Source organism: Neofelis nebulosa, chromosome 5 (genome assembly GCF_028018385.1).
Source record: "Neofelis nebulosa isolate mNeoNeb1 chromosome 5, mNeoNeb1.pri, whole genome shotgun sequence".
Lineage (NCBI taxonomy): Eukaryota > Metazoa > Chordata > Mammalia > Carnivora > Felidae > Neofelis > Neofelis nebulosa.
The window spans coordinates 25436399-25449475 of NC_080786.1; the positions used below are offsets into that span (position 1 = coordinate 25436399).

General features: G+C 43.2%; 1 protein-coding gene across 7 annotated transcripts in view; it reads right to left on the reverse strand.

The window, feature by feature from the left end:
• OXNAD1 (oxidoreductase NAD binding domain containing 1) overlaps positions 1–13077 on the reverse strand; it is a 42003-nt gene that overhangs the window by 20246 nt on the left and 8680 nt on the right. Inside the window, exon 3 of one of the 7 annotated variants that reach the window (XM_058729820.1) lies at positions 12158–12360. The exons of 5 other annotated variants lie outside the window; for them this stretch is intronic. In XM_058729820.1, coding sequence (XP_058585803.1) covers positions 12158–12283 — 126 coding nt within the window. In that variant the 5' untranslated portion in view covers positions 12284–12360. The remainder of the gene's footprint in view (positions 1–12157; positions 12361–13077) is intronic. One more of the 7 variants, XM_058729821.1, reaches the window with a different exon arrangement.

A 13077-nucleotide genomic window follows, 5' to 3' on the forward strand; every position in this document is an offset into this window, starting at 1 on the left:
TGATACTTCCTTATCTGACAGAATCTTCTGAGGCGCTCGGTAAACACAGGTAACTCAGCTTCTGTTCTCTAGCAACAGGTTCTAATGATGTCTGCCTGAACAAATGAACTCAAATGTCCAGGCTCAGTTCTTGCCCTCTCTGAGCTCTATGATTTTGACACTTTTAAAATTTTTTTTTTTTAATGTGCTACTTATTTTTGAGAGAGAGAGGGAGAGAGACAGAGTATGAGTGGGGGAGGGACAGAGAGAGAGAGAGACACAGAGTGTGAGGCAGGCTCCAGCCTCAGAGCTGTCAGCAGAGAGCCCGATGCGGGGCTCGAACTGGTGAACCACGAGATCATGACCTGAGCCACCCAGACACCCCTGATTTTGATACTTTTTACTTCCCTTCCATCCTGAAACATTCTTCTGCCTGGGATAGCTGACATTGAACTCTTCTACAGGGTCCCCTCCTGCCTCTCCAACCCGGTCCTTGCTCCTTTACCTTTCTTCCTTGCCCTTCCCCACTGGGCACTCTGTCTAAACTGCCTCACTCCCACCCCTCTCCTATCTCTCGGCCAAGGCTGTCAGGCATTCCCAAAGCTACTAACCCCCACCCCAACTCCTCATTACTTTGCTGGCAATCAGGCCCACATCTACACTCCCCTGTGAGTAACAGCAGCCAATGTCTGAGGGGCATTTATCTCAGATGTATTCCAGGTACAGGCTTAGATGTCTCATGTACACCAATTCATTCAGTCAATATGAATAATCATATTATATCCCAACAGATGGTGTTCTTACCCTCTATTCCGTACATAAGGAAACAGAAAGGTGTAGCAGCTTGCTCAGGATCAGTCAGGAGTGGCCGAGTCTGGCTTCAAACCTAGCTGTGCTTGGCCCTTCATCACTTGTTAGTCCCATCCCAAGCGTAAACTCACTTATGTGTCCAACTAAATCTACAATATTCATCCCTTCTACAGGCATTTCTTGAGCATGTGCTGCCTGGCACTGAAGAGGCAGATGGAGAAAGAGGCTTCTGCCCTCGGGGCACCCTACAGAATGGCTGCTTTCCATCATCAGGATTTCTAGTCAGGGCTCATCTTGGATGCAAGAGAGTCAAATCCATTTTCAACTGGTACACACATATGCGCGCGCACACACACACACACACACACACACACACAGAATCTTTGACTCTCTTCTAGGCGTTCTGTCCCTACCATGAACAAGTTCCATGAATTCAGCTCATGTCTTTTCCTCCCTGTGCTCACTCACCAGCATCCTCAGCCAAGAATTTCTTCTCACGTGAACTGCTGCCTTAGACTCCTTCCTGTCTCTCTCAAAGCAGCCAACAGATAAATACTGCTAATATTCTGACCTCACCAAGTTATTCTCCACCTCAAAAACCTTCAGGGGCTAATACTCAACTCAAAAAAAAAAAAAAAAAATGCTAAAAGGCCTTTGTAGCTTAAGCCCTCCTCTATCCCTATGCTAGTGTTTACCAGCCAAACTGGATAATTCGCTGGTCCCCAAAGGCACCTGACATTTGCCTGCCTCCCCAAAGCCTGCCTGAGTCATTGGGCAGGCACCTCTCAGTTCTGTCAACCTCCTGCCCACCTTTCCAGGCCCTGCTCAAAGCCTAACCCCTGTCTGAGGTTTTCCTGCTTTTCCCCAGCCTCTCAACTCTACCAATAAAATGTTTCCATCTTCTTATCACACTTTGCACATATTGATGTAACTGTAAGAACTCATGAACACGTCTCTTCCATCACACAAGACCACAAGCCTCCTGAGGTCAGGTGTAGGGTAGAATCTATACCTGATACTCCCTAGATCAAGCACAGGGACCAACACATAGTAAGACTCAGCAACTATTTGCAGAATACATGAAAACTCTAACTTAAAGTCACTTAAAATTGGTTTCCTGAACAAAAACGAGTAGAAGTTCAGGGGCCTTTTGTTGTTTAAAAAGAAAAGGGACGAAGGGGGCAGGGGTAACCACTATAGAAAAATCGAGATTCATGTTTAAAACTGTGAGAGAGGTAAGGGAAGACAGGGATTTCTTCACTAGAACAAGGACTCTTCCTTTGTTTGCCACACAATTTCAAATATCTTACTACAAAAACAACTATTAGGAATCACCACAGGACTCCCCATTACAGTATTATGCTCATTTTTTTTCAGATTTACCAAAAAAATGTTTATTTTATAAACATTATTTTCTTTTAATATTATAATCTGTAAAAACATAGCCAAGAGCTAGATTCCTTCCGTTTAACTGGCATCTATCAGATTCACTGATAAAACTAGACATGTATAAGCTTGAAACACACCCTGAAGAGTCACCTGGTGGCAGGGAAACCAACATTCATAGTCACGGGCGGAGGCAGGGGTGAGTGTACTGAATTTCAGCTGCAAGGTAAGCATGCCTCACAGTCAAATGCTAGAATGTACAAAATGAAATCACCACTAACTTGCTAATGTTCAAATATAAAATTCAGTGAAGAAAGGAAAGAAGTTATACTTTCTACTGAAAGGTCCTGTTTTCATGTAGATAGTCTCTATGACCAAAAATGTTCCCAGATGCTTTATGTCTGTTGCAATTAATACAAACAGTAATACACCTGTTGCTATTAGTCCTAATAATCTGGGCAAAACTGCTGTATCTGGTCACACAGAATACGTTGCACGATTCGTGATTTTTTAAAGATGTGCCTTCCTATTAACACTTTATTTTTTTCAACTAATGCGAATCCACATACTTTATAAAGATTTCTAGTAATGCAGATTAAAAACATTAGCAATATCTTTTTGAAAGCCACATCTTTATTTTACTCTGAAGCTAGTTTCATATAATTAAGGACTATAATCATGGCCTGTGTTATATACAGCTTTCTCTACTTTTATGAGTAAGCAAAACATGATGGGGAAACTATATGTTTTAACATTTGTACTTGTTCTCATGCTTAATGGATCAAAAGGTTTCACAACTAACGGCTCAACTAGCCATGTCCTAAGTTAAAACACATGGCAGGAAATGAAGTTTTCCATAAAATAATATTTAGACTCTTCTACTGTTCAATAAAATAACAATGCATTTGCCAACTTTTACTAGCACACATTTCTAATGGTTTGACGGGGTCAGCATCTAAAAGGAAATTCCATCATACTGATTTTAAAAACTGGTTTTATGTAGGATATTTTAATGTTATTGCTGCTGCAAAAGTCTCTGCGCAGGAAATAGGTCTTTCTGTGGGAAACCTGACTGGCTTCCTCTGTTTTTCTCCCATTCATTCGTTTGCTGGCTTAAAAATTTAGACAAAGCCAGGATTAGAGATAACTTTAAACAAAAATACAGTTAGGGCATAGAGAATTTCAGAGTCAAAGGAAAATTCAGTCATTATTCAAAATAGAACATCATTTTGGAGTGTCTGGGTGGCTCAGTTGGTTAAGCGTCCGACTCTTGATTTCAGCTCAGGTCATGATCTCACAGGTTCATGAGACTGAGCCCCATGTCAGGCCTTGTCCTGACAGCATGCAGCCTGCTTGGGATTCTCTCTTTTTCTTTCTCAAAATAAATAAACATGAAAAAAATAGTACATCACTTCACACATGAGGAGATCAAGGTCCAGAGAAATTACTTAAATTGTGGCAGAAAACCAATCTGATGAATAGGAATCTAACTAGAAGAAAGCGGTTTTACTGAAGTGATTTGCTGAAAAGGAAAGATCACAAATTTCTGTCAAGTGACAACTTCTGTCAACACCAGGTCCTGGCATGACAAATGGACTCTCCCTGCTCCCACCAAAGGCTACCCTGTCCACTTGGGCTGAGTTCCCTCTCTGCCTTCTCCAGCATACATCACCCCCTTTGGCCCTCTCTGTTAGACACACGTGAGCACTCGCATCTTCCACCTCACATCACCTGCAAACACCTGTGTGTAACTTACCATCTGCCAGGCACTTCACATACACTCATTCATTCATTCTTCACAACAACCCTAGTAAGCAGGTATTATTATCATCATTCCCATTTTACATATGAGAAAACTGAGGTCCCAGGGCTCATAAGTGGCAAAACAGAGATTCAAATCCAGACACCTGGCCACTGTGCTTTGCTGCTTCTCAAAATATAAACAAAACAATCCTCTCCCTTAATCATTGATCTGTTCCTATTCACATAAAACATTTTCAAAAATTATATATGGCCCTGGCTCCAATTTCTTATCACCCATTCTCTCTTCAGCACAGTCTAGTCAGGCTTTCACTCTCAGCAATGTATTACCAGTCATTCTGGTCACCAACCATCCATTTTGCTAAATCCAGTGACATCTCTCAGCAGAGTTCAACACAGTTGGCCACTCCGCCTTTGAAACACTTTCTCCTGGGTTCACCAACACCCTGCTGATTTCCCTCAGGCCTCGCTGGCCCTTTCCTCTTCTGCTTCACCTCTAAATGTTGACACACCCCAGGGCTGAGTTCCAGGCCTTCTTCCCCCACTCTCTACGTGGCTTACAACCTATTATTTCCAGCAGTGAACTCCAAACTCACATACCCAACTGCTGATTTCAATTTCCATTTCAAACAACACATCCAACACAAAACTCTTTTATCTCCCCAAGTTTCTTCCTTTGTATTATTATGGAAAACTTAAACATATACAAAACTAATAGAAATAGTACAATGAATCTCCATTATAAACATGACCCACATTCAACAGTTGATAGGTGATAAAACTCAAGGCTAATCTTGTCTTATCTGTAACTCTACCCACATTCCACCCTCCCACCTCAGATTATTCCAAAATCAAGCACTTTATTTCCCTTCCTGCAACTTGTCCTTCTCCATCATTATCTACCTGGATTATTCAAATCCCAAAGCTAGATATCTCTTGGTTTCTTCTCCTCTTACTAACTGCACCCAGCCCCCAACGCAAATCTGTGAATGCCATCAGCCCTACCCCTGTTAGATCCGCCCACTGTTCTCCATCCCTATCACCCTACTCTAAGCCACCATCACCTCTCCTGGGACTGTGTCAATAGCTTCCAACTGGTGTCAAACCACAACAAAAGCCCAGTGTCCTACCAGGCAAATAGATGGCCCATTTAAAATGTAAATCATATGTCATTTCCCTGCTTAAAACCTTCCATTCCCCACCCCCACACCCCCCACCCCCCACCCCGCCCCGGGGCATCTGAGTGGCTCAGTCAGCTGAACATCTGACTCTTCATTTCTGCTCAGGTCATGATCCCAGGGTCCTGGGATCGAGCCCCAAGTTGGGCTCCACACTGAGCGTAGTGCCTACTTAAGATTTTCTCTCTCCCTCTGCCTCTCTCCCCAACTTGTACTCTCTCTCTCCCTCTAAAATAAATAAAATAAAATTTCCATCCCCTTTAGAATAAAATCCCAACTCCCTGCACAAGGCCATAATAGTTTATACAACCTGGGCCCTGCCTACCTCTCATCCTACTACCTTCCTCTGAACATCTCAAGCTAGTCCTGCCTCAAGGCCTGGCTCGTGTCTGTTCCTCTGCCAGAGATGCTGTGCACGTGGCTGGCTCTTTTCCTCTTGTCTTGGTTCCAATGTTACACACCAATTTAAAACAGCACCCCTGTCCCCAGCCATTCTTGCCTCCCATGACACAATTACCCTGTTTTATTACTTTAAGGATATATCACATCCGACATTCTCTGGCTTATCTGCACCAGAATGAAGCTCCACAGACAGCAGGGGCTTTGCCTGCTTCATGCACTGTTTATTTCCTGCCCCTAGAACAGGGCTGGGCACACAGCAGGCACTCAAAACATGTCTGCTGGACCTAAAATAAAATCTATTTCAGCTGATTGGATAATAACAATGGCATAATGGAATAACGGAAATAATGGCGAGTAATGGAAAAGAGCCTTGCCTTTTAGATGACTTAATTTATTGAGCAGAAGGGTGTCAGTGAAGAGCACCGACACTGTACATTTTAGACATTAACCAGCTCTAGGCATAGCTAAAAAGTAGCAATACAGGCAGTGCCTACAGAACACATTGCATCGCCACTTCATCTCTTGAGGTGGAGTGCGTCACTGTCCCGACTTGACAAAGTGACCCATCCAGGGCAGTGCAGGTAATCGACCACAGAGGTGGGATTCACACTTGTTTGCTCTACTCAACAAATGTGTAATGAGTGCCTATTCCATCAGCGCTGTGCTGGATACTGTGGCTCCAACACTGCTAAGCTGGGCCTTCCTCCAAGGAGCCTCTGTCTTTGCAGGTTTCCACTCACAGAGTGCGTCGTGCACCCTGACGAGCCACAGGCCTACTGCCGGGGCCATCAGACTAGAGCTCCCTGGGAGTTTCACCAAAAGACTAGAGCCCAGGTCCCCTATAAGCCACACAGCTACCTCTCAGCTGCGGATGCCTGAGGTTTCACCCCACCATGCTCTGCCATCAGAACTGACAGCGTGGTAGGGCTGGAAAGCCAACTACTGCTCATCCTAGGCTGGATAATCTGTACGAGAGTCTCTATCAGACTCTGACAAGCACAGCAAATTAGGTGCCCAATGGTTAGAAACACTGCATATTAAAGAGATGCGGGGGCGCCTGGGTGGCTCAGTCGGTTAAGCGGCCGACTTCGACTCAGGTCACGATCTCGCGGTCCGTGAGTTCGAGCCCTGCGTCGGGCTCTGGGCTGACTGCTCAGAGCCTGGAGCCTGTTTCAGATTCTGTGTCTCCCTCTCTCTCTGCCCCTCCCCTGTTCATGCTCTGTCTGTCTCTGTCTCAAAAATAAATAAACGTTAAAAAAAAAAATTAAAGAAAAAAAAAAAAAAAAGAGATGCCTACTCCCATGCCCCCAAGTTGAAGAAGGCCATTCCACCAGACGCTCTTCCCAAAACGTAGCTGATGACTAGCAGAGAATTGGAAGGGTTAAACTCAGGACACGGTCCAGATCTTCAGCTAAGCAGCCCATCGCACCCAAACCCAACCCTCAGCAAAATCACAAGTCAAGCAGACTATCAACGCTCAGTAATCAACACAGGGACCATAGGACCCCCAAAGGTCTCTGTGCCAGGAGCCCAGCCATTTGGCTTTATTAACTAACCACTGTGTCAGCCCCAATCTCTCCTTTCTTATATCCAGTAACACTTAAGTCAAGTTTTAATTTGGAACAGAGATGAGGAGATGTGAAATTTATCTTCCATTGTGTGGCTCAGTCAAACTTTGTCTGAACCAAGTGCCACATTTTTTTGCTGTCGTAGAAAGAAAAAACAGTTTGATTATCAAAGGTCTGAGTTCAGAGACTGAGTCCTTCATTTACTTAAGCCAGTCCTTTAAATGTAGGCCTACAATGTCATTCTCATCCAAAACGGGGCAGTTGTGAGAGTGAAACAGCATGCTGGCCCAGGCAAATCAAGAATCAGGGTCATCACATCGAAGTCTCTGAAGTCTTAATTTCCTCACCTGTGCAGGTAATGGGGGCAAGGATCCCTTCACCTCCCTCCCGGGGTGGTTGGTGAGAATCAAGCAGCAACCTGATATAATCGAGTGCTTTGTCAACAAAAGGGTAATGACACACATAAGCATTTTTGGATAAGGCTTACACTTCTAAAAGAAGCAAACTAGTACAATTACAAAAGGATTCGTGGTTTTTCCACAATTAGGTGCATAGAATCAGTCTCTTCTGAGCACAGTCCCACTAAGAATCTGAGGTGAAGGGCTTTATGTGTCGTGCTCAGGGCCACAACCCCAAAACCTAGTCTAGTGTCTTGCATATTACCAAATAAGTGCATAAGAATTCGTGATTTTAAAAATTCTTTCCTTACCAAACTCTCCCATCAAATTGATAGACAGAGTCCCTCTTGCTCAGTGAGCCAGCCTTCTAGAGGCCAAGCAGGGAGTGACCCTCCAGTGAAATCTTAGTCACGCCTCTACAATGCTTACTACATTACAAAATCTTACTCTTATCTCCTTGACATTTCCAAGGTTACCCAGGCTGCTTATTCTTTGATCCTTAAGAAAAGACTGTGCACTTGAACACAAACAGTCAAATGTCATCTAATTCAGACCTCAGCTTCCTGCATCAGCATGACCTCAGGCTGGTTACATTTACGGCCTTAGATAAGAAGCATTAACATCATAATACGGTCATTCAATAAGTTCTCCGCAGGGAACTCAAGGCCCAAGAAGGAAAAAACATTTCTGGGTGGGTGAGTGCTCCATTCTTTGCCCACTCCAGGAGGGGCAGCAGGGTCCTTTGGCCCAGGAGTCAGAGACGGGGCTCAATTCCCCTCTGGTCCAGGGAGCCGCCCCTAGCGTAGCTCCTAGGCTCCACTTCCTCTTTCATCCAATGCAGATGCTATCCTGTTCTGAGACTACTTCACAGACTTGAAGTGAAGAGCAAGTGGCATGCTGCGAGCTCTTTCTATAAAGTGTACTTGCAGTACAAATTAAAGGCAAAAGTGGTATGAGACGGTGGTCCCGTTCCATTTTGACCCAGCCTGAGGTACTGTTCATTCTGGCAAGTCCAACGTCAGGCTCCTGCTTCTACCGCTAGCAGCCATCCTCTGGAGGGATCGGGGTGAGCCCTTGCTGACCTATACCCACTGAAGTTGTACCTCAGCCACCATCTAGCTTTATCCAGCTCCTCCCAGCTCCTCCATTCTGTTCAGGAGAGGAGAGGAAATCAGAAAAAAACGAAAAAAGGGCTGCAACTGGACAGTTCTTCTGTCAAGGTAATACCATGGTTGCAATGACCCCTGTTCATTTTCTGACTTCTGGGCATGAAAATTCTTAACTTTGCAATCATTCTATTAGAGCTTACATTAACTTTCTGTGTGGTTTTCTTAAACTTCACTCAAAATAACCCCTGACAGCCTCAGTAACTTTGTCCTGTAAAATTCTGAAATGCTACTCTACTTCAGGGATTGGCAAACTATGATCCACAGGCCAAATTTGGGTATTTTGGTAAATACTGTTTTATTGGAATACAGCCACTCAGATTTGTTTATATGTCGTATATGGCTATTTCACACAACAAAGGCAGAGTTTTGTAGTGGTAACTAAGACAACATTGCCCATGAAGCCTAACATACTATCTGGCCCTTTACAGATAAAGTATACCAAGCCACGTTCTAATTCTATCTGCCTCAAAATACAACAGAAAAGAGTGCAGTCCAAGCGTGTTAAATAAACTGCTTTTTCTTCAAAACTGGCAAGATCTCACTTTAAAAAAAAAAAAAAATGAATGTTTTATTTATTTTGGGGAGAGCACAAACAGGGGTGGGGCAGAGAGAGAGGGGGACAGAGGAGCCAATGCAGGCTCTGCACTGACAGCAGCAAGCCCGACGTGGGGCTCAAACTCACAAACTGGAAGATCATGACCTGAGCCGAAGTCAGACGCTAACCAACTGAGCCACCCAGGTGCCCCCAAGATTTCGCTTTTTAAACAGAAATCCTAACAAATCACACATTTACAAAATGAGCATTTTTGTGTGTTAAGTGAGCCAAAAAGAAAAAAGTATTTTCATATTTTTATTTATTTATTTATTTTTTTTTAATTTTAATTTTTTTTTTCAACGTTTTTTATTTATTTTTGGGACAGAGAGAGACAGAGCATGAACGGGGGAGGGGCAGAGAGAGAGGGAGACACAGAATCGGAAACAGGCTCCAGGCTCCGAGCCATCGGCCCAGAGCCTGACGCGGGGCTCGAACTCACGGACCGCGAGATCGTGACCTGGCTGAAGTCGGACGCTTAACCGACTGCGCCACCCAGGCGCCCCTAAAAGTATTTTCATATTTATCATCAGTGGGAAAAGTTCATTTTTACAGATCCATAAATCTATCATGCTGAACTAATTTTACACGGACTTTTTTTTTTTTTCAACGTTTTTTTTTTTTTTTATTTATTTTTGGGACAGAGAGAGACAGAGCATGAACGGGGGAGGGGCAGAGAGAGAGGGAGACACAGAATTGGAAACAGGCTCCAGGCTCCGAGCCATCAGCCCAGAGCCCGACGCGGGGCTCGAACTCACGGACCGCGAGATCGTGACCTGGCTGAAGTCGGACGCTTAACCGACTGCGCCACCCAGGCGCCCCTTACACGGACTTTTCAAAAAAACACATCAGCCTAAAGCTGAATCCACAAACATACTACATACACTTGGTCCCAAAGCAATTTTCTTTAGAATTAGCTTGAAAAGCAGGGCCTAAACAATTGTCTTTTAAAGTGTATCCTACTTTTTTATAGGAAATTTTATTGTCCGGAGGGCCTGGGAGGCTCAGTTGGTTAAGCATCCGAGTTCAGCTCAAGTCATGATCTCATGGTTCCTGAGTTCGAGCCCTGCCTCGGCTCTGTGCCGACAGCTTGGAGCCTGGAGCCTGCTTTGGATTCTGTGTCTTCCTCTCCCTCTGCCCCTCCCCTGCTCATGCTCTGTCTCCTTCTCTCTCTCTCTCTCCTCTCTCAAAAATAAATAAAGATTATGGGGCGCCTGGGTGGCGCAGTCGGTTAAGCGTCCGACTTCAGCCAGGTCACGATCTCGCGGTCCGTGGGTTCGAGCCCCGCGTCGGGCTCTGGGCCGATGGCTCAGAGCCTGGAGCCTGTTTCTGATTCTGTGTCTCCCTCTCTCTCTGCCCCTCCCCCGTTCATGCTCTGTCTCTCTCTGTCCCAAAAATAAATAAAAAACGTTGGAAAAAAAAAATTAAAAAATAAATAAATAAATAAATAAATAAAGATTAAAAAAATTTTTTTATTGATCCTCTTTGAGCTATTCAGTTTTATATTTAACTGGACAGCATGACAATATTCAAAACAACTTTGTAAATAACAGATGAATTTATTATTTAAAAATACCTAGTTTTTCCAGATGCATGGGATTTCACAAAGCATAAATATGTAAATATTTCATTGTAAAATACCATACATTGTTTTTTATAAGTGTTTTGGCAGTCTAATAAGTAATTAATAATTGTTCTCTTAGGGTTATAGAACATTTTGGTGTTTGTTAAATGGGTTTTTGGGGAGAGGGATAGACAGAGCACCTTCCTTTTCTTCAGATTGTTACATTCTCATAAATATAAGAAATGATTAGATTTTATACATACAACAAACAAAAATACCCCAGGATGATTTTTATCTTTAGAGAGAAGGAAGACATGAGAAGGAAACTGTCATTTTAAATCACAGATATATTCGTAGAGGATTCTCATATTGCCAAGTAATTGTTACTTTGCTATGCTATATAAATCTACTCTTTGCAAATTTATATGTGTATATGCATATACATACATATTATAAATGTTAATATATGTGTGCACATGTTAAATTAGTTTTAGGAGTGTAAATCTGATAGCACTCTCCTTTTTTTTCTCCTTTTATTAGCTTATTGCTTTGCATTTTATCTTTTTGAAAATTATGGAAATATTCAAGTCTAAACTTAAATATTTCTAGAATCCCGCTTCATGTTATATCTATGGGTATGTTATTATTTTTTTTATTTTTCTAATGTTTATTTATTTTTGAGACAGAGAGAGAGACAGAGCGCCAGCAGGGGAGGGGCAGAGAGAGAGGGAGACACAGAATCCAAAACAGGCTGCAGGCTCTAAGCTGTCAGCACTGAGCCTGATATGGGGCTCAAAAGTCACAAATGGCGAGATCATGACCTGAGCCAAAGTCGGACACTTAACGGACTGAATCACCCAGGCACCCCCTAAGTGTATGTTATTTTTAATATAAAATGAGTAACTCCAAAACAAAAGTATCCTACTATTAATACCAAAAATGTAAATTCTTACAACAATGCAATTTCTGACCATGTTGGGTTTTTTTTAATGTTTTATTTATTTTTAAGACAGAGAGAGACAGACCATGAGTGGGAATGGGGCAGAGAGAGAGGGAGACACAGAATCTGAAGCAGGCTCCAGGCTCTGAGCTATCAGCACAGAGCCCATTGCGGGGCTCGAACTCACAAACCGTGAGATCCTGATCCGAGCGGAAGTCAGACGCTCAACTGACTGAGCCACCCAGGCGCCCCTCTGACAATGTTTAGAGAAGTATATAAGGTTTTTTTTTTACTGCTAGCTTAAATACACTACAACACTAAGATAAATATATCTAAATATGTGAAGATTCACTCAAAAAGCAAAATCAAATATCCAATTTATGTTTTTAAAAGAAAATGGGGTTACTCACTGAGGTAAAGGGTGAGGATCCTTTATTTCCCAGCCCTTGACACCCCTTCAGGTGGTAGATTAGTTTTTTAGAGTCTGAATATGGTGGGGAAAAAATCTGCACATGGCAAGGGTAACAAGAACTCATCCACCTTCCTTTCTCAGATGTTAGTACTGTCTCCTTTCATGAAATAAGTTGTTCTAAAGTGGGGATAAGTACAAGGACTTTGAGGGGCGCCTGGGTGGCGCAGTCGGTTAAGCGTCCGACTTCAGCCAGGTCACGATCTCGCGGTCCGTGAGTTCGAGCCCCGCGTCAGGCTCTGGGCTGATGGCTCGGAGCCTGGAGCCTGTTTCCGATTCTGTGTCTCCCTCTCTCTCTGCCCCTCCCCCGTTCATGCTCTGTCTCTCTCTGTCCCAAAAATAAAAAAAAAAAAAAAAAAAAAAAAAAAAGTACAAGGACTTTGAGACACGGTGCCGAAAGAAACAACAACAACAAAGAACAGGAAGAAGAAAAAAAAAGAAGTAAGCTACTCATAAACTGTAGGCTATTAAAGTTCTATCCCTAAAATATAACCCTAAACATTACACCTGTGAGGGTAGGTCCCTCAATTGCTGCCATACTCCCTTAATCAAAAATTAATCCATTCAGGATAAAGTAGATGCGGTTTATATATACAGTGGGATACAACTTGGCGATGAGAAAGAATGATATCCTGCCATTTGCAGCAACGTGGATGGAACTGGAGAGTGTTATGCTAAGTGACATAAGTCAGTCAGAGAAAGACAGATACCATATGTTTTCACTCATATGTGGATCTTGAGAAACTTAACAGAAGACCATGGGGGAAGGGAAAGGGAAAAAAAATAGTTACAAAGAGGGAGGGAGACAAATCATAGAGACTCTTAAATACAGAGAACAAACTGAGGGTTGATGGGGGGGCA